This window comes from Bombyx mori, chromosome 19, assembly GCF_030269925.1.
Source record: "Bombyx mori chromosome 19, ASM3026992v2".
Lineage (NCBI taxonomy): Eukaryota > Metazoa > Arthropoda > Insecta > Lepidoptera > Bombycidae > Bombyx > Bombyx mori.
In genome coordinates this window covers 10,305,640-10,325,303 of record NC_085125.1, presented here as the reverse complement: position 1 = coordinate 10,325,303, position 19,664 = coordinate 10,305,640, and the positions used below count along the sequence as shown (strand labels likewise).

The following is a 19,664-nucleotide window of genomic DNA, read 5'->3' as shown; positions in this document are numbered from 1 at the left end:
TCTATGCACAGATCCGCAATAAGGTTGCAAGATGGCAATCAAATATTATAATTGTAGTACGATCAATTCTTATTCAGAGTTCGTAATTTCAAGTTTCTTTAATTATGATTTTTTTTAAATTTCTATTTGGTCTCCCGCCCTCGCCGGTCGACTACTGATCAGCTATCAATCGATCAGTTATCCCCGCCAGGTGTCACCACTCATCCAGCAAACATCACGTAGAAGGGAGGAGGACGAAGCCGGTCTCCTGTCTTACTCATTATACATTTTTCAACCATGTTTTTTTGGTTTTATTTGTGTATCAATCGTAGCTTGCCAGCCATGTTGTTTTGGTTTTTTTTGTGTATCAATAATATGTTCAGCAGGTCTGAGAATCGGCTACTATCTATTTTTCATACCCTTGAGTGATAAGGGTTGTCCACCCCAAACATTTGTTTTTTATTTTTATTATTTGGAATTTTTTTTTTTGGAATGAGATATTATGTGGTTGAATGAGGTTTTTTTTCTACACTAGAATTTCCCTAGAAATCTTATTTAAGGCAACACAACGTTTGCCGGGTCAGCTAGTATTATATAATATAATAATTATTAGTATATAATATAAATAATATAAAATAATCAATTATAATTAATAGTATAATATAATATAAAATAATCAATTATTGAAACTTTAAACTCGTGTTTCAAGGTCGGTGGTGGCCTTCACTTTAACACATGTTTAATGTTAATAAACTCCGGTAACCACTGAATTGTAGGCGAGCCGTGAGCCAGTTAACAAATCTACGGCACAAAAACAATATTAAAGAGGTTTTTAGTTTTTTGTTTGTACAGGGAGAAAACATACTGCATGACCAATTTTTCTTTGTGTATTTAATGTTTTATATTTTTGTTTTTATTCTATGTTGTTGTAAAATAAATCATATTATATTCTACTGTCCTCTAAATATATATTTTAGGCTTAGTTGTGTTGACAACTTCAACGGTATGTCTTAGCCAGGGTCTAGATATCAACAATTTTAATGACCCCCCCCCCCCCATCTTGAAATCACTTCACTACTTAAGCGCATTTGAACAACTTCCAGATGAAAAAACCACTTAGTAGCATTACAATAAACTATATTTTTCTAAAACATCCGTTATCTCTCTTAATACTTTCTAAAGATTTGAAAAAAATATCAAAGTTACAAGCTAACAAAACCGACATTCCGAGAGTGTTTCCCTGAAATTCAGATTTAAATACAGCATTAAAAATGTTTGCGGAACGCCGTGTGTGCTTAGTGTGTACACTGCAAACTGAGAAGCGGATCCTTCCTAACGACCTAAGTTACGGCTACTTGTTTGAGTATGTGCTAAACGATGTTTCCAATGGCAAACCCGACATTTACAATACACTTTCAAGCCTCTTTAAGTTTGCTATAATTAAAAACGTAGTATTTACTTTAGTTTAATACTACTGTATTTTTTTTATTGCATACTAGCTGACCCGGCAGACTTCGTAGTGCCTCAATCGATATATAAAAGACCTTAACTTTTGTATAAAATAAACTTAAAACAAACAAAAGGAATCCATCCGACGGGGGACACAGCAAAGGAAAAACAAAATTGTTATCATTACTTAATTCCCAGTATTTTTATATTTATTTACCTTTTAAACCTTCTCTGGACTTCCACAAATAATTCAAGACCAAAATTAGCCAAATCGGTTCAGCCGTTCCCGAGTTTTAGCGAGACTAACGAACACCAATTCATTTTTATATATAAGTATAGAAGAAGAAGATAGAAGATATGGATGGACGTGCTCACAGCCCACCCGGTATTAAGTGGTTACCGGAGCCCATAGACATCTACAACGTAAATGCCGCCACCCTCCTTGAGATATATGTTCTAAGGTCTCCGTTTTTACAGTACAATGGCTGCCCCACCCTTCAAACCGAAACGCATTACTGCTTCACGACAGAAATAAGCAGGGTGGTGGTACCTAACCGTGCGGACTCTCAAAACGTCCTACCACCAGTAATTACAAAATTATAATTTTGCGGGTTTGATTTTTACTACACGTAGTGTAATTCTATTCTTTCGCCGTGGAAGTCAATCGTGAATATTTGATAAGTACGTATTTCATTAGAAAAATTGCTGCCCGCCTGCGGGATTCGAAAACCGTCTTATCCTTTAGGCCACGACGATATCAAACATATTGTTATACAATAGATATTCATTGTAAAAATCCTTTCAATCGAAACTCCTGCCCTGTCCTTATAAATAGAATAAGAAAATCTATATTCGTAAAATTTTAGTAATGTGGTAATCGGATAATTCACGGTCTTGATATTTCGCGTTAAGAAATAAATGTATGTAGTTTTTACGCATAACAAAACCGTTACAGTCCTCGAATTTGTCCGCATCTGGCAACCCTACAACCACACAAGTTGTTCAAACCGTTTAATAGTTTATCATGTTGCTGGCCTCTTTAAACTATAAACATAAATTACTTATGCTAGACCCACTTATAAGTGGTACGAAACACGCTGTTATGACACTAATGGCAAAGCATACAAAGACAACGAACCATTGAGAACTGGAATATGCTAACATAGCAGCTGATGCAGGATCTTCAGATTGCAGATGAGGAAGGTACAGTGTGCTTAGTGCAAATTTTTTTAAGTTCTCGATTCCTTTTTTTTATGATTGAAGGATTACTATCGCGACCCGCTGAGAAGATCCGGCGAGAAACTCAGCGAGCTGATTCATGGGTTAGGTTGCACGTCGAACTCTTTGTCGAGTTCGACGAGTACGGTTACCGGAGTCCCTAAGCCTGCTCCTAGTGTTAGAGCTGAAGGCGTCTAGTGCAAAGGTTATTGGATCTGATGGATCCGTAAGGACGTGTCTAGGGCGTCGACGGTGACTGGTTCCTGCGTGATCAGGATTCGGGGAGTAGTCAGCGGCGGCAACGATAAGGCGATTATCATGACGATTCTCGATAGCGTAAAAGATAGCTCATTTTTGTATGCAATGGGATCGTTTGCCTACGTTTGCCGCTAGGGGCGCTGTTCCAACTGCATACAAAATTGAGTTAACTTTTACGCTATCGGGAACGTTAAAAACTCGCACTAAGCACACATAACTGGGTTTGCGTCTTAGGTGTACGTTGGTTTTGGAAGACTTCTCCGACTGACACGCCTCAACACTCATTTTCAGTATTCAATACCAGCTCCAAGTAGATTGATCTATGTTTGCCTTATGCAAAAAAATGTATTTCAAGTAAAGTTAATAATACAATTTGATACGTCGAGGTTAAAAATGTTAATTGCAAAGTAAATTTGGTTTTTGATATATGGCTGTGCTATTTCGGGCACACATATAAACTTATATTCTACGTATTCTATTAACGGCTTTTCAAGTTTTTGGCTATTTGATGTGTCTGGATCAAAATACGGAATGAATATTGCTCCTCTGTTTGGAATGTGAGAGCAAACCTATTGTTCTTCTCTTCTATTATAAACGTGATTACTTTGAGGATTACTTACATATGATTACTACTTAACCGTACAAGCTTGTTATATGCCCTAATACCAGTACTTAAAGAAAGAAACAAAGCTGTTGGTAAATAAGTGAATAGGTAAGAAAACTGGTAATAATAAGTATTGTTCCGCATCGATGAGGATGATAATAATTTGAGCTGCGGTAGTTTTTCTTTTTTTTATTGCTTAGATGGTTGAACGAGCTCACAGCCCACCTGGTGTTACGTGGTTGCTGGAGCCTATAGACATCTACAACATAAATGCGCCACCCACCTTGAGATATAAGTTCTAAGGTCTCAGTATAGTTATAACGGCTGCCCCACCCTTCAAACCGAAACGAATTACTGCTTCATGGTAGAAAAAGGCAGAGTGGTGGTACCTACCCGTGCGGAGTCACAAGAGGTCCTACCGCCAGTAATTACGCAAATTTTATATATATATATAGAAGATAGAAGATGTCATGAACATTCTTTGGTAGCACTTATTGTGAGTCCGTACGCACCACACTGCCTATTTCTGCCATGAATCAGTAATGCTTTTCGGTTTGAAGGGTGGATTCCCAACCGTTGTACTTTAAAACTTTGACCTAGAACTCACCTTTCAAGGTGAATAGTAGCTATTACATTATTGCCGTCTATGGGCTCCGGTAACCACTTAACACCAAGCGGGCCGTGAGCTCGTCCTCCCATCTAAGCAGCAGAAAAGTCTACGGTACCGTTTCAATTCTATCAATTCAAAACTATATTTTATGTGTGTAATAAAAAATCAAATCTGAATTAGAAAAATGTTTAATATACTTAGAAAGGTATCATCATATCAGTTAATCCTTAGCTTATACGATTTGCTGCGAGGTTTGAACTCCGCCACTGAAATAGTTGACGAACAGATTGAACCAGGTCTGAACGGTGGCGAAAACACCAGCGTCTTCGGGAGCATTGAGAGTAACCTGTACTACTCCATCGTTGAAAATCTCGCCATTGGGAACTTGAGGCGCAGGAAGGGGCAGCTCCTCAACTGGCAACACTGGTTCCGGTACAACCGGATCTACCGAAGGATTATCGATGGGCTCAGGTTCCACGGGGATAACAGGTTCAGATGGTTCTACGGGGACGACAGGTTCAGATGGTTCCACCGGGAAAACAGGTTCAGGAAGAACGATGGGGTCTGGGTGCGGGGGTCTCACAGGTAACACAGGCTCAGGGATAACGATAGGCTCAGGCTCTCCGGGATTAATAGGTTCAAGACCAGCTTCTTCGGCGGCGGCAGCTGCAGCTTCGGCGAGACTGGCGGCGGTGAATGGGTGAAGGGGGTCGCTGTTGGCTACCAATTGATTGTCCACGTGCTCCTTAAGTTTGATGCCAACAATGTGACCAATCTCCAAAGCTTCGCCTTCGGGAACACCGTTCACGATAACTTCAAATGCACCCGTGTTGCCATCGAGGGGGGCAGTGGTAGCCGCCGCCACGAATAAAGCCAATATAAAAAATTTCATGTTTGCCTATAAAAATTAATAAAAACCTAAAGAGAACAATAATAATAAAAAAACTCCCACAAGACGTCAATGGACGACTTTATGGATGTGACAGTTACATAAAGTATAAAGCTATGTTATCTTTGAATGTTTTTTTTTTTAATTTTTAAATTACTTACCTCCGTTCTATACGAAATCGCGAAACGTTCTAACGCTTGAAATAAGATTCCGATGATATTTGTAAATCCATAAAGATTAGACGAAAACTGCTAGACATACATAGTTAATTCCGCTATAAATTTCTTATAATTTATTGACTGTTAACGATAAAGGCAGTAAAGCTTCCTTATTGTTATAGTCACTGATAGCATTAAAAATTTAATCCTTAAGAGAAATGTAGATTTGACGACCGATAAGTTTGTTTTGATGATTTGTATAGTAGGTATTTGTTTATTACTGGTGGTAGGACCTCTTATTGGTCCGCACGGGTAGGTACCACCACCCCGCCTATTTCTGCCGTGAAGCAGTAATGCGTTTCGGTTTGAAGAGCGGGGTAGCCGTTGTGGCTGCAGTAACCACTTAACATCAGATGGACTGTGAGCTCGTCTACCCATTTAAGCAAAAAAAGGCGTATTTTCTTTCAGAAGTGACTCGTAGAAAAAACATAGACCGTTACACTCAAACATACTAAATACCTCATTATTAACCTACTATTTTTACAGTAAGTATATTAAAAACTAAGCTGGCAACAAAACAAACCCGTCGGCGGAGCGGGTCAGCTTCCGAGAGGGTCGTTTGACCGTGGATGCGATACTTCGCATGCGGGCTTCCTCAACGAGGCTGTCTCATGGGGAGGGGTGGCCCTGCTGGTGTCTCTTGACATCGCCAATGCATTTAACACCCTACCCTGGTCCGTGATAGGCACTGAAGAGGCATGGAGTGCCTCTCTACCTCCGCCAGCTGGCTAGCTCCTATTTAGAGGCCAGGTCGGTCGAATGTACCGGGTACGGTGGAATCCTTCACCGTTTTCTGCTTGTGTGTGGTGTTCCGCAGGAGTTGGTTCTCGGCCCCCTCTTGTGGAATATCGGGTACGACTGGGTGCTGAGGGGCGCTCTTCTCCCGGGCCTCCGCGATATTTGCTACGCGGACGACATGTTGGTCGTGGCCCGGGAGGATGATTATAGAGAGCCTGTTCGTCTCGACATAGCGGGAGTGGGCCTCGTCGTCGGGAGGATAAAGAGACTAGGCCTCGACATGGTGCTCAGTAAATTCGAGACCTTATGGTTTCACGGACTCCGGAGAGCGCCACCTGTCAACGTCTATATCGTGGTTGGACGCGTTCGGATAGAGGTCAGGGTGCAGTTGAGGTACCACGGCCTTGTGTTCGACAGCCGGTGGGTTTTTCGTGCTCACTTTGCGGAGCTAGTCCCCCGATTGATGAGGACGGCCGGTTCTTTGAGCCGGCTGCTCCTGAATATTGGGGAGCCGAATCAGGTTGTGCGCCGCCTCTACGCGTGGGTGGTGCGATCGATGGCCCTGCACGGTGCGCCTGTATGAGCTAAGCCGCGCAACCGGGCCGCAATGGCTCAATTCCTGCACCGACCGCAGCGCACCCTTGCTATCAGAGTCATTCGTGGATATCCCAGCGTCTCCTTCGAGGCGGCATGTATGTTGGCTGGGACGCCGCTATGGGAGCTGTAGGCGTAGTCGCTCGCTGCCGGTTAACGGTGTCGCAACGAGCTTCGTGCTTTGAGCATGGCGCATCTCCCCTAAAGTGAGCTGCGGGCGCGGAAGGCCCATTCTCGACGGTCCGTGCCCGAGTCGTGGTCAAGGCGGTTGGCTAACCCCACATGGGGTCTACGCACCGTCGAGGCAGCTTACCCGGTGTTTGATGACTCGATGACTCGTGGAGAACGCCTCACCTTTTGTCTGGTGCAGGTTGCTGACATTAAATAAAACGAGTTATTAAAAAGTATATATGTAATAACACTAAAACTAGTTAGAGCTACCAAAAAAATCAGTTGTCAACCAACGGAGAAGACAATACTGATTGGCTTTGAAAGATTTATTTGTTTGTTTGTATTGAATAGGCTCCGAAACTACTGAAACGATTTGAAATATTCTTTCACTGTTTGGAAGCTACACTATTCCCGAGCGACATAGGCTATAATCTTTTTTGAAAAAAATTAGGGATCCTTACTAAAACTTCAATAATGTAACCCAAGGTGTAAAAACTAACCTAAAATATTATTTACATCGCGTGCCCTGTGAAAACTATTGATGATAGAATAAAATAATGTAGTACGACTTTGTAGAACAAATTAATTTACAAAAAATGGCGCGACAGCATACGTTTAACTATTATAGTTATGCCGCAATAAGTGTTCTTTTATTTAAAGAAAAAAAAACAATGTCAAATATCGTTGAAATTTTTGTTAAAGACCCGAGCGGAGCCAGAGCGGGCCGCTTGTTAAATATAAACATATCGTTCTCAAGCTGTAACAGGAATAACAAATATTTCGAAGGACATCTCGTTTAAAGTCAACGTACAGAATGCTAATTTAAATATGATTAGGCAAATAGTATAGATATATGTTATGAAACGATCGTTGGATCCGAATATAGCAGAGATAGATTTGTTTTGTGTGATTTTGTAGAAATGGCAAACCGCAAAAGGCGATCACAAACTCACACTTTTGGATAAATAGCAGAATTGTCTGTTTTAAGTTTGATTTTTCAACCTCTCGGAAATACGACTTTTCAAACTAATTTAGAAATGACGTGTCAGCGATTATCATTTCTAATGGCATGGAAGATTATTACTAGCTCACACCGGAAGTCAAAATTGACAATACGATAACTCGAAATCATACATAAAATGTTATTTATAATCTGTGTATTCTATGTATATATTTAAATAAATCAACCGTTGGTACTCTATGAGAATGTGAAACTCCTATGAAAAAATATAACTAACCAGTCTGGCCATAAATACTGTGACATAAATACTTTTCTTTTTTTTCTTGGAAACAGTGCGTAAATCCATATCATAGATTCGTGGCCAAAAAGATTAAAGGCCTGTATAAAAGCCAAAGGTCGAATTTCGAATAGTTTTTTTTTATTTTTTCTGTTACTTTAATAAATATGTAGGTATAAACTTTAATAATATTACATTACTTCATTTCAAAAATGCATTTTCATCTGTAACAGAACTTATGGCTGAACTAGGTATTGTCATAAAATAAAAAAAAACGTCTTAATGTTATTATATTCTGAGCTATTTCCAAAACTTATAGAAAACAATGTACTGTATGAATGTAAGGTACTACCATAATATTTTTCGTGATTGAACTGTACAAAAACCAAAAGAACACTATTTAATTTATTATACTATAATAAATTTACGATAAGTGATTAAAGCTTAAGCTGCCTTGATCCAAATATCAGAGAAATGTGATTGTCATTATATGATAATCATCAACATTTCGGTTATGTAATCCAGCCTAGACTATCATGAACCCAACTCTTCCCGTGAGGGTTTTTGATGAGCAGCAGAGATCCCTAAATATTATTCCCCGGTGTACTGCAATTGCAAACTGATATTTACGTGCGAGTAGAGCCTATTGTTAGCCCACATGGGTAAATACCACTATCTGGTGGTAGGACCTCTTGTGAGTCCGCACGGGTGGGTACCACCACCCTGCCTATTTCTGCCGTGAAGCAGTAATGCGTTTCGGTTTGAAGGGTGGGGCAGCTGTTGTAACTATACTGAGACCTTAGAACTCATATCTCAAGGTGGGTGGCGCATTAACGTTGTGGATGTCTATGGGCTCCAGTAACCACTTAACACCAGGTGGGCTGTGAGCTCGTCCAACCAAATAAAAAAAATAAAAAAAGTACCACTATCCTGCCTATTTCTGTGCCGAATTTTTTTTATGGCTTATATATTTGACTGATCTAACGGCCCAACTGATTTTAAATGGTTACCGGAGCCCATAGAAATCAACAAAGTAAACGCCGCCAATCATCCTGAGACATGAATTCTAAGTCTCAGTTTTACAGTACCAACGGCTGCCCCACCCTTTAATCCGAAAACCATTACTGCTTCACGGCAGAAATTGACGAAATGATGGTATCTACCCGTGCGTGTTCATAAGGCCATTAATTACGCAAATAGTAATTTTGCGGGTTTGATTTTTATTACACGATGCTATTCCTTCACCGTGGAAGTCAGTCGTAAATATTTATTAAGTATATATTTCATTAGAAAAATCGGCAACAAGCACAGTCGCATCGCTCAATACGAATACAACGGGCATCTTATCTTTTAGACCACGACAACTTCAAATCATACGTTACGGTGGAAAAAGTGGGACAGCCGTTATATAATACAGTCGAGATGACGACGTGATATTTCCAAAGGGATAGCGGCTTTCGACTTCTATTTTATTCTACGCTCCGGTAACCACATAACACAACACAATTCAGGCCTTTCACTGTTTTAATAAGCATTTAATTTTATGCACGTATACATTTATATTTTTACTATATAGAAATATCGAATGATGCCAAATAAGGCCAAAAGTGCATACGTGCAACGTGTTAAACACGCTTCGAAATCAGAGGACCCGAACTTCAAAGTAGGTATATTAAAAGTAGTTATACAAGGTTTAGAATGAAAAAAGTAAAAATAAACGTCACATATGACAGTTAACCTATTGTTTTATTAAATAAATTAAAAGCGATACATATAAGTAAGAAAAATGCTGAAACAAAAAAAAAACAATTAGTTCTAATTTAAATAGCTTACAGATTAGGTCTAACTAAAACTAAGACGGGAGAAAGTTTTGAATCCCATGTTCCGTCATTCTTTGATTGGGGTGAATGGTCACCGCTCTTTTCCGTCTCGGAAATTTTCACAAAGAGATCGTTGAACTTCTTCTCGACGCTGTCGTCAGAGATGGACTTGTCTACGTCATCAATAGTCGTGCCGGTGGGAAGGACCTGCTTGCCTGTGGTGTACGGCGTCTCCTTGGCGTACTGAAGGTCCATGTAGTCGTTGAGGATACCTTCCAAGACCTTTTTAGGGGTCGCGTTGACGGTGTTGTCGTTGATCGCGTCAGACAATTCCCTTACCGTTACTGTTGGGACAGACATGATTCTGTTTGTGATCTGAAAGACGAAAATAAATTTAAACAAATTGATCGGGAAAAATAAAATGACTTTTGCGGTTTAATCTAGCGTTTTTTTTTAAATGTCATTACCTTATTTTTTATGTTTTGATGTGCTTTATAGTATTCGTGGTACCACAGGATTAAGGTGTTATTATTCTTGGACAACTCTATATTGTGGTAACTATTGTCTATGTTTGTATTAAAAATATATTTCTAGCTTTTTACGTTTCAAATAAAACGTTTTTACAATCTGGCAAACGGTACTCCCATTAATGCAATTAACTTTAGAAAAAAACCTTAAATAAGTGCTAGAGATTCCATTCATCGTACAGTAAGGGTATTCCACTTATTTATTTATTCAACTTCATGCACAAAGGTACAATGGCGGACTTAATGCCTGAGGCATTCTCTACCGGTCAACCAAGGGTGGTCTCTACACCACCTATGGTAGGTGCATTACTTTTAGCGAAAAAAACAAACAAAAAAAAACAAAACAAAACGTTTTACTATTTAATTATCCAATAACTAATTTATAATTTCTTAGATGTTAATGTTAGGTCGTGTTGAGTGATTAGAAGGATGAGTACCACGGTTAATTCATGCATGGAACAATCCTTTGTATGGATGGGATAACTGTTTTACAAATGCTATCGAGACTGTGACAATATTATATGATTCATCGTGAACATTGACGCATTCGGCGTGATGAGCGGTAAGCTTTGTCTGCCTACCTTATCTTTTTTTTATGCGTAAAACGCGATCGTATAGGATATTCGGCTAGTGAACGCTTTGTGAAATTGTCACATAATTATTTATTTATTTTATGTATAAGTAAGTTTGAAGTCGTCGTGGCCTAAAGGACGTCCAGTGCATTCGTGTTGAGCGATGCACCGGTGTTCGAATCCCGCTGGGGGGTACCAATTTTTCCAATGAAATACGTACTTAAAAAATGTTCACGATTGACTTTCACGGTGAAGGAATAACATCGTGTAATAAAAATCAGACCCACTAAAATTATAATTTGCGTAATTACTGGTGGTAGGACCTCTTGTGAGTCCGCACGGGTAGGTACCACCGCCCTGCCTATTTCTGCCGTAAAGCAGTAATGCGTTTCGGTTTTAAGGGTGGGACAGCCGTTGTAACTATTCTGAGACCTTATACCTCATATCTCAAGGCGGATTTCGCCATTTACGTTGTAGATGTCTGTGGGCTCCGGTAACCACTTAAGAACAGGTGGGCCGTGAGCTCGTCCACCGACCAAAGCAATAAAAAATAAAAAACACACTGGCCAATAAATCTTGACATTCATAACTATTAAATTTAACAATGGGGCCACCTCGGGAGTAGAATAAATGCTTTTTGAACAACAACAAAATTTTATAATATTTTCAAAGTCGCTCCGAATATCGATTAACATACAAAAAAATACACACAGTCGAAACTAACAGACAAAATCGCCGTTAAGCAGCTTAGTTCTTCTCTGTAATTTTTGTTTTATTTTTCTTGAATTTTTTTTCTTTAATTCTTATTATTTAATATCAATTTATATATAAATACTTTCTTTATTCATTATGTTGAACAAACTAATCCTACGTTTGGATAGAATTATATAAATGAAATAATAGAGGTAGGTATAACCAGTGCAAGGATAGATTTCGATCTTTAGCTTTACTTTACATCTTAGAGAATTCAACGGTACCTAAATTATCAATTAATTTTAAGCTATTTAATTAAAGTGTTAAGAAACTATGCAGGTTTACTTTAGTACTCAATAGATGACGTCACATATTTTCTGAATCGTGCTATGATTATATTGCATGTTTAAAAATTAAAGTATACTTCCAAGCTGATGCTTATATCCTAAGGTTAGACCCCAGTGAGCTTAATTACTCGCCCGGTTAAGCCGGCAAAATCCCCCAGGCTATAACCTCAGATAGGAGGGAAAAAATAGGTAATTAATTAAACAATACAATATCGTGAGCACAGCTAGTGTTATAGAATACATTACCCTAACCAAATCCTAATACAATATATGATGATCAATTTGAAAAATTTTGAAGTTTTCGTGGTCTAAATGATAATACGTCCGGTGTATTCGGGTGGGTACCAATTTTTCTGATGAAATACGTACTTGACAAATGTCACGATTGACTTCTCTATTGAGTGACATCATATAATAAAATCAAACCCGCAAAATTATAATTTGCGTAATTACTGGTGGTAGGACCTTTTGTGAGTCCGCACGGGTAGGCACCATCACGCTGCCTATTTGAAGGTTGGGGCAGCCGTTGTAACTATTCTGAGACCTTATAACTCATAACTCATGGTGGATGGTGGCATTTACATTGTAGATGTCTACGGGCTCCAGCAACCACTTAACACCAGGTGGGCTTTGAACTAGTCCATCCATCTAAGTAAAAAAAAAAGAATTATGAATAATGATATGTCATCAACGACAATCATGGACCCGATTATGAAAATATCTGTTTCTGCTACGAAGCTATAATGCGTTCTGGGTTGAGACAGTAACGTTATACTGTATAATTGAGTATGAGATTTGGACCTCATACCTCAAAGCGGGTGGCGGCATTAACGCTGTGATGCCTATAGGGCTCCACCAACCAATTAAGAGAGGGTAAGCTGTAAACTCGTTTTCACCATGCAATATAAAAAACTGTATACTCATGCTCAGCTGAACAAGGCAAGTAAATTACTATATGTTAATTATTAGTGTAACTTCTTCTAGTATTCCCTGAGACACAATATTTCATTATTGAAAATTTAACTATACTAAAAGGAAGATAAAATAACTATCGTTAGAACATCACGCGAACAACTTTCAACGTAAATTGTGCGTTTATCGATTAATAAAAAAAATAAAAAAAAACGTATCCGAGTAGCTATAGATAAAATTTTATACCACAACAATAATTGTATAAGAAATAATAAATATTTAGATAACATATCTACAGCTTTACGCATACCATAAATCTATTAATCAATTTATTATTTACATAGTACGCTTGTTTCGTAATGGAGAAATAGTTAAAAACAAGTTATACTTACAGTTATGTCGGCGTAAAATTCAAACTTGATCCTGAGATCCGCTCCAGTGTACTGATGACACTCCCCACCTGCCCTTCCTATTTATAAATCACACAATCAAATCACATCGAGATAGCGCGCTTGGGCTCTATGTGTCAGAATGCCCTAAAAACGACAAACTATTATCAGAAATACACGATGCTTCACAAACATTTGCGGTAAAATTCGCACAATGCAAACAGCCTGATAAAATTTCACATAACATATTTATCAATATCTTATACAAAATTTTGTAGTGCGTAATGCATTTTGCAGGAAAAAAAATTGTCAACGTTTCAATGACTTGATAAGATTAGGTCGTGTGAAATGACTCGCCAACGGAACCCGACCTATTCGGAATTCAGTAATTATTTACTTTCTGATAATTCGATGATCGATGCCTTCCTTAAGTAATCGGTTACAAAAATATATAATTAAAACTTAATCGTTAAATTTTACGAATTATTCTTACGTAATTATTAAATATAAAAATGGAAATATGTATATAAAACAATATACATTTCGTATTATCATAGTATTTATGGAGAACTATTGATAAGAACATTATGTATATGAGCAAAAACAAAATGGTTAATTATCGTTGTCTCTTAGTTGTATATGAAAGAGTTTTTATTAAGTTATTTAATAGCTATTGATGATTGATAAGGTGGAGACAAAGAAAAATTGACAGCTGTTAATAATTAATAAATGCTATCAATAAAAAAATTAAAACAATAAGCCCTTTTTTTCTCAAAATATCACCAATTAAAAAGAACATTTAAAACAAAAAGTTATTCTAAATCGTGAGGTATCAGTTATCTAATGTAAGTAGGTGTACCATGTTTCTAACGATACCTACCAACCAAAACATAATAAATAAAAATAAAAATACAATAGGCAAAAATAAATACCAAATATCTCTAAAGGTACTGGCTCCAAACGAGGTATGTACATATGTCAAAAAAGACCAAACAAAACAAAACACTCTTTGAATGTCAACATTTTCATTATTGTAAATGTAAATACGAATGATTTATTTAAAAAAACAATTAATATCTAATACAATGGTTTTTGAAGCAGTAATGTTCATTCCTACTGGCTGAGTCTTTGCTCGCCCACCTACCTGTCCTGGTGAAACTGGAAAGGCCTTCGGGCCACCAGTAAACCTTTCTTCCTAAAAAAAGTAATGTCCTACGATTTCAGAGGTCATTTGTGTGTCATAGGACGATAAGAATTTTAAACAATAACATGATAAAAATGATGCATCTCCCTCGGAACTATCGATGACAATCAAAAGTTCCCACAATCTTTTATCTTATCTGAATATTATTGTGTAGATGTTGCAACATGTAATTTTGGACCAAACCGGACTCGTTTAGCTTATCTTGAGAAACTAGATAATATTTTGTCACATGCCTGTGTATCGTGTTAGCTCTTACTTTATCTGGTACATATAATATATAACCATTAGACATATTGGGGCCTCTATTCTTTTGATGCGGGACTTGTGGAAGAAGACATGCATATATTTAAATGCGCAATAATGAGGCCTCTTAGCATCACTTTCTTATTAAGACTAAGCTTGATTATTATGGTCTTTCTCTTCATCGAAGTTGCCCAGACTTCTTAAGCCCGCTTGTGGCACAGTAATAAAGACTGACTTGACTGAGAGAAGTGGGTAATTTAGCTACCTTAAGACTAAATCGTACCTTACGCCAAGAAATCATTTTAAATGTTCTACAATCTTCGTACTACCATTGCATCATTCGTCTCCAGGAATTGTTTTTAGTTGAAACCACATTCGTAATCCTTAACCAGCCTTAACGAAATCCTTACCTTCCTTTGTATCAAACTATAGGATTTTTTTCAAATCTAGATGCTCTTGTTATAAGTAGGGAAAAATTGATCGATGTAAAAATAAAAATGTAATTAATTGAAATTATGCGACGATAAGCCTCATGTGAAATTATTTTAATTTCTATGAATGTGAACTTATCAGTATCAATCATGAATGTGATTTAAATTCGTACATTGCTACTAATTAAATAATCAATCCACTAATATTATAAATAAGAATTTTTGTCTGTCTGTCTCTTACGTTTTCACGCCCAAATCACTGGACTGATTTTAACGAAACACAAGATGTAAATCGTTTCAACTCGGGATTTCTACCCACTACTAAGCACGGGTCTTTGCCTAAACGGTATAAAGTATAATCTACGCGGATGAAACTATGGGCGGTAAACTAGTATCATAGTAATGAACTTTCCTAAGGTTTTATTTCAACATCCCCAAATTAGATCTTTCTTCTGTATTACAAGTAATCAAAGTAGGTACATAAGATTTTTATTTATTGAATAAATTAACCAAATCGAGGTTTGAAACCAGGCATCCGTGATTTACTAACTAATAGACCAACGAACCGAAAAAATTAACCGAATAAATTACCAACGATTAGATAGGAAAAAAAAGTGTGTGTGTCCGCTCCGACGCACGACTGGAGTTTACTGGATATAAAAAATTAAACGAAACAATACGAGAAATAGTTCTATATTACGACAACACGATACACTACAGATTATTAACAAATTAACGAGACACAAAACAAACGACTAACAAATATATGAAAATACAATAATGAGAGAAACGCGCGATCAGTACGAGGCTTTGTGGCGGACTGCCGGCGCAGCAGCCCGGCGTCACCTGCGATAACGCGGCCGCGCGTTGGCTCCTGATTGGCGCGCGCACGCATCACGCAATCAGGAGCCAATCAGGCGCATAACGCATTTCGTGTGACATGCTAGTACGATTTTGGTCCCCATAATTTTCATACCCCGGGCCTATATATGTAAATCGATTCTAAAGGAGTAAACTCCAAAAAGAAAGGTGCAATATTCAGAAAATCTTCACATTCGCTTAGCGAGCAATGATGTGAAGTTTGGTAACGATCGGATGAAAGTCAAATCAAAGATCGATCAGCATGGCGAGCCGATTTTGACGAGTAATTAATATTTTTTACCCATATCTGCTTTTTTACTTAGACTGGAAGGTTCTGGTTACCCTTATGTGATGGGCAATAATCTTAATCTATATGAGTATATATACCTATATAAATGAATTGCTGTTCGTTAGTCTCGCTAAAAATTGAGAACGGCTGGACCGATTTGGCTAATTATGGTCTTGAATTATTTGTGGAAGTCCAGAGAAGGTTTAAAAGGTAGATAAATGTGAATTATAAAAATATTGGGTTGGTATTTTTTGCGCCTTGTTGGAGATATACGAGATACCGGCCATCACAGTTTCTCTCGGAACACGCTCTAATGAGGACGATCGAAGCTTAAATGGAGAACTCTCTGGCCTTCCAAATGGCATTTAATTAAAATCAACTCGTTGAAAAAATAGACATTTACTTTGAGAAAAATGAAGAAAAAAAATTCTGTGAAATACAGTCCCTTATTTTCCTTATCTATGTATTGATTTATTTCAATATTTTTGTTATGAATCCAATAGGCACTGACTTCATGTTGATGACTATTCTAATATATCAAGCCTTATCTAAATACTCAAAATTATTGATTACTTTATTTGCTAGTAATTTTATCAACTGTCCGTTCGTGCGTTCTTTATCCAATCGAGTTGTTATTGAAACTCGGATAAGACGGCATAGTACTAATAACGTATGACGAAGTGATAGTACGAAGTTTAGTGTCAAAATGTACTTAACATCGGTATTGAGGTAAACAATGATTTGGACAGATGCTAGATGATATCGTTTGTTAGGAGTAAACGAGCGTCTTATTCTTAATCCCACTTCCTCAAGGCAATTATAATATAAAGATAGAAATACCTTCAATTTTTTACTTTGGAAGAGTTAGATTCTTTTTCTTGGTCGTTTACATGATCTGCCAAGAGGCAGAGTGGTCGTGATCATTAGTTCCGGCGGTGGTGCATTTCATAAAACGTAACTATGCCTTTTTTCATACCTATGGTGATTGCCTTGAGAGGCTATATCAGCGTTACCCTAGCATGTAGGTGAGCTCACGGGGCACAAACCGGAGGTGTTGCTAACACTGGCCCTAGCAAGAGCAGTGCTTCGCAAAATCTACCATCGGATCGGAAACGCGAACCACTGAGAAGATCCGGCGAGAAACTCAGTGGGGTTCCATTCTTCGCATACCGCGGCCTTTCTTGTGCACTTGTTGACGGGATTGTTTAGAACTGCCTTTATTTGGTCGGTCTACCATAACGGTGTACAGACGCGCGGTCATGTACCTACTCTCAATAACGCCATTACAGCACAAGGCGCTCCACTGCGTCGTCACCCCGTCACGACACATGTCCAAAGAAAGTGAAAATGTGATCCTGCTAGAACGACAGTAAGATACATGTGGGTGAAAATAAAGCATGTATGTATGTATTGTTGTGTAGTGTAATTATAATAAAACTGGCCGTACTCGTCCACTTCGCTGGGTATTTAAATTCAACATTACTAGAGGTCCCGCAGTAGTCGACATTCGACAATAATTAATTGGAATTGTAAGTTTGTACACTATTATGATTGTATTTTATACTTCTATAATCACAAATTTCGCCAAGACTACATTATAAAAAACATTAACAAAGACAAAGAATATTTAATCTCAATTTGACAACAGACGTCAAGAACAAAAGTTTGACAATAAATAGTATGCATGCGTGTGTGCGTTAAATACATGCTATGTAGTGTGTGTAATGTTTTCTTTATTGATTTAATGTACCTTTTATGCATTATTTTAAAAAAATATTAGCATTGTGCACTTCTTCTCTATATTGTCTATAAGTGTGGAAATTTCATACTCCTCCGTCCACGCAATTTTCGTAAAAAGGGATACAAAGTTTTTGGTTCACGTATTAATATATTGATTATTTATTGTGATTATTGTTAGGGAAATCTAATATATAAAATTCGCGTGTCATGGTGTGCGGGATTGAACTCCTCCGAGACGGCTCGACCGATTTTCGTGAATCTTAGCGTGTCTATCGGTCAGGGTTGAGAATCGAACAACATCTATTTTTCATCCCCCTAAATGTTAAGGGTGGTCCACTCCTAAATTTTATTTTTATTTTTTAGACAACATTTTTTCGTTTTTGATGATACAGCATACAAACATACAATACATACAACCTTATATTTTCACTCCTCTACGATCAATCCTTATTTTTTATTTGCTAATTAAAAACTTAAATTTTTTTTGCAAGAATTTTGTATTTATTTTGTCATGATTTAGAATTAAAAAAAAATATTACTCTGAAATTTTCACCCCTCTACGACCAACCCCTTTTTTTATTGGTAATTAAAAACTTTAATTTTTTTGGCAAGATTTTAATTTTTATTTTTTCATGAATTAAAATAAAAAATCTGATGTTACTCTCAATTTTTCATCCCTCTATGATCAACCCCTATTTTTTATTTGTTAATTATAAACTTTAATTATTTTGGCAAGAATTTTTATTTTAATTTGTCATGACTTAAAATAAAAAAAATCATATTACTCTCAATTTTCACTCTTATACGATCAACCCCTATTTTTCCATCCCGATTTTTATTTTTTATTCTATGCACAGATCCGCAATAAGGTTGCAAGATGGCATTCAAATATTATAATTGTAGTACGATAAATTCTTATTCAGGGTTTATAATTTCAAGTTCCTTTAATTATGATTTTTTTTTAAAATTCAATTTGATCTCCCGCCCTTGCCGGTCGCCTACTGATCAACTGTCAATCGATCAGTTATCCCCGCCAGGTGTCACCACTCATCCAGCAAACATCACGTAGTAGGGATGAGGACGAAGCCGGTCTCCTGTCTTACTCACTATACATTTTTTAGTCATGTTTTTTTGGTTTTATTTGTGTATCAATCGTACCTTGCCAGCCATGTTTTTTTTGTTTTTTTTGTGTATCAATAGTATGTTCAGTAGGTCTGAGAATCGGCTACTATCTATTTTTCATACCCCTAAGTGATTGTCCACCCCAAACATTTATTTTTTATATTTTGGATATTATTTTTTTGTTATAATGGTATTATGTGGTTGAATGAGGTTTTTTTTCTACACTAGAATTTCCCTAGAAATCTTATTTAAGGCAACACAACATTTGCTGGGTCAGCTAGTACTCATATAAATATTAGCCTATCCATTAAGTACATGTATTTTCTACATGGATACCAAGTTTCAAGTCAATCGGATGCATGGTTCAGTAGTTATAACGGAACATCCGTAAAAACCGCTGTATATTTATATATTCGTATAGATATTATAAAATAAATAAATATATGCGAGTCCCCTACATACATTATGCATATCACACTAAGATAATGAATAAGAGTAAAAAAATGATTTTTTTGCCATATTTCTATTTGTAACGCAATTCTAATCGA

At 37.2% G+C, this 19,664-nt stretch overlaps 2 protein-coding genes across 3 annotated transcripts; both read right to left on the bottom strand.

Moving 5' to 3' along the window:
• Window positions 1-4,290: 4,290 nt before the first annotated feature.
• On the bottom strand, window positions 4,291-8,237 carry LOC119630015 (magnetosome-associated protein MamJ). The gene is made up of 2 exons (XM_038017830.2): window positions 5,169-8,237; window positions 4,291-5,016 (listed from the first exon to the last, which is right to left on the bottom strand). Exon 2 carries the CDS (start codon window positions 5,008-5,010, stop codon window positions 4,351-4,353), a length of 660 nt encoding a protein of 219 aa, XP_037873758.1. The 5' UTR covers window positions 5,011-5,016; window positions 5,169-8,237; the 3' UTR covers window positions 4,291-4,350.
• A 1,456-nt stretch (window positions 8,238-9,693) lies between these two features.
• Window positions 9,694-15,173, bottom strand: LOC101738780 (uncharacterized). Of its 2 annotated transcripts, none has more exons than XM_062674075.1 (3): window positions 15,084-15,173; window positions 13,230-13,373; window positions 9,694-10,161 (listed from the first exon to the last, which is right to left on the bottom strand). In XM_062674075.1, the coding sequence occupies exon 3, from the start codon at window positions 10,144-10,146 to the stop codon at window positions 9,796-9,798; it is 351 nt and encodes a 116-aa protein (XP_062530059.1). In that variant the 5' UTR covers window positions 10,147-10,161; window positions 13,230-13,373; window positions 15,084-15,173; the 3' UTR covers window positions 9,694-9,795. The 2 variants fall into 2 exon arrangements, with proteins under 2 accessions (XP_062530059.1, XP_004922424.1); XM_004922367.5 differs by lacking the exon at window positions 15,084-15,173 and adding an exon at window positions 14,371-14,487.
• Between the last annotated feature and the right edge of the window lie 4,491 nt (window positions 15,174-19,664).

Bases quoted from the DNA above. Each gene is read 5' to 3' on its own strand.
- LOC119630015 (XM_038017830.2), bottom strand. From the start codon at position 5,010: ATGAAATTTTTTATATTGGCTTTATTCGTGGCGGCGGCTACCACTGCC.
- LOC101738780 (XM_062674075.1), bottom strand. From the start codon at position 10,146: ATGTCTGTCCCAACAGTAACGGTAAGGGAATTGTCTGACGCGATCAAC.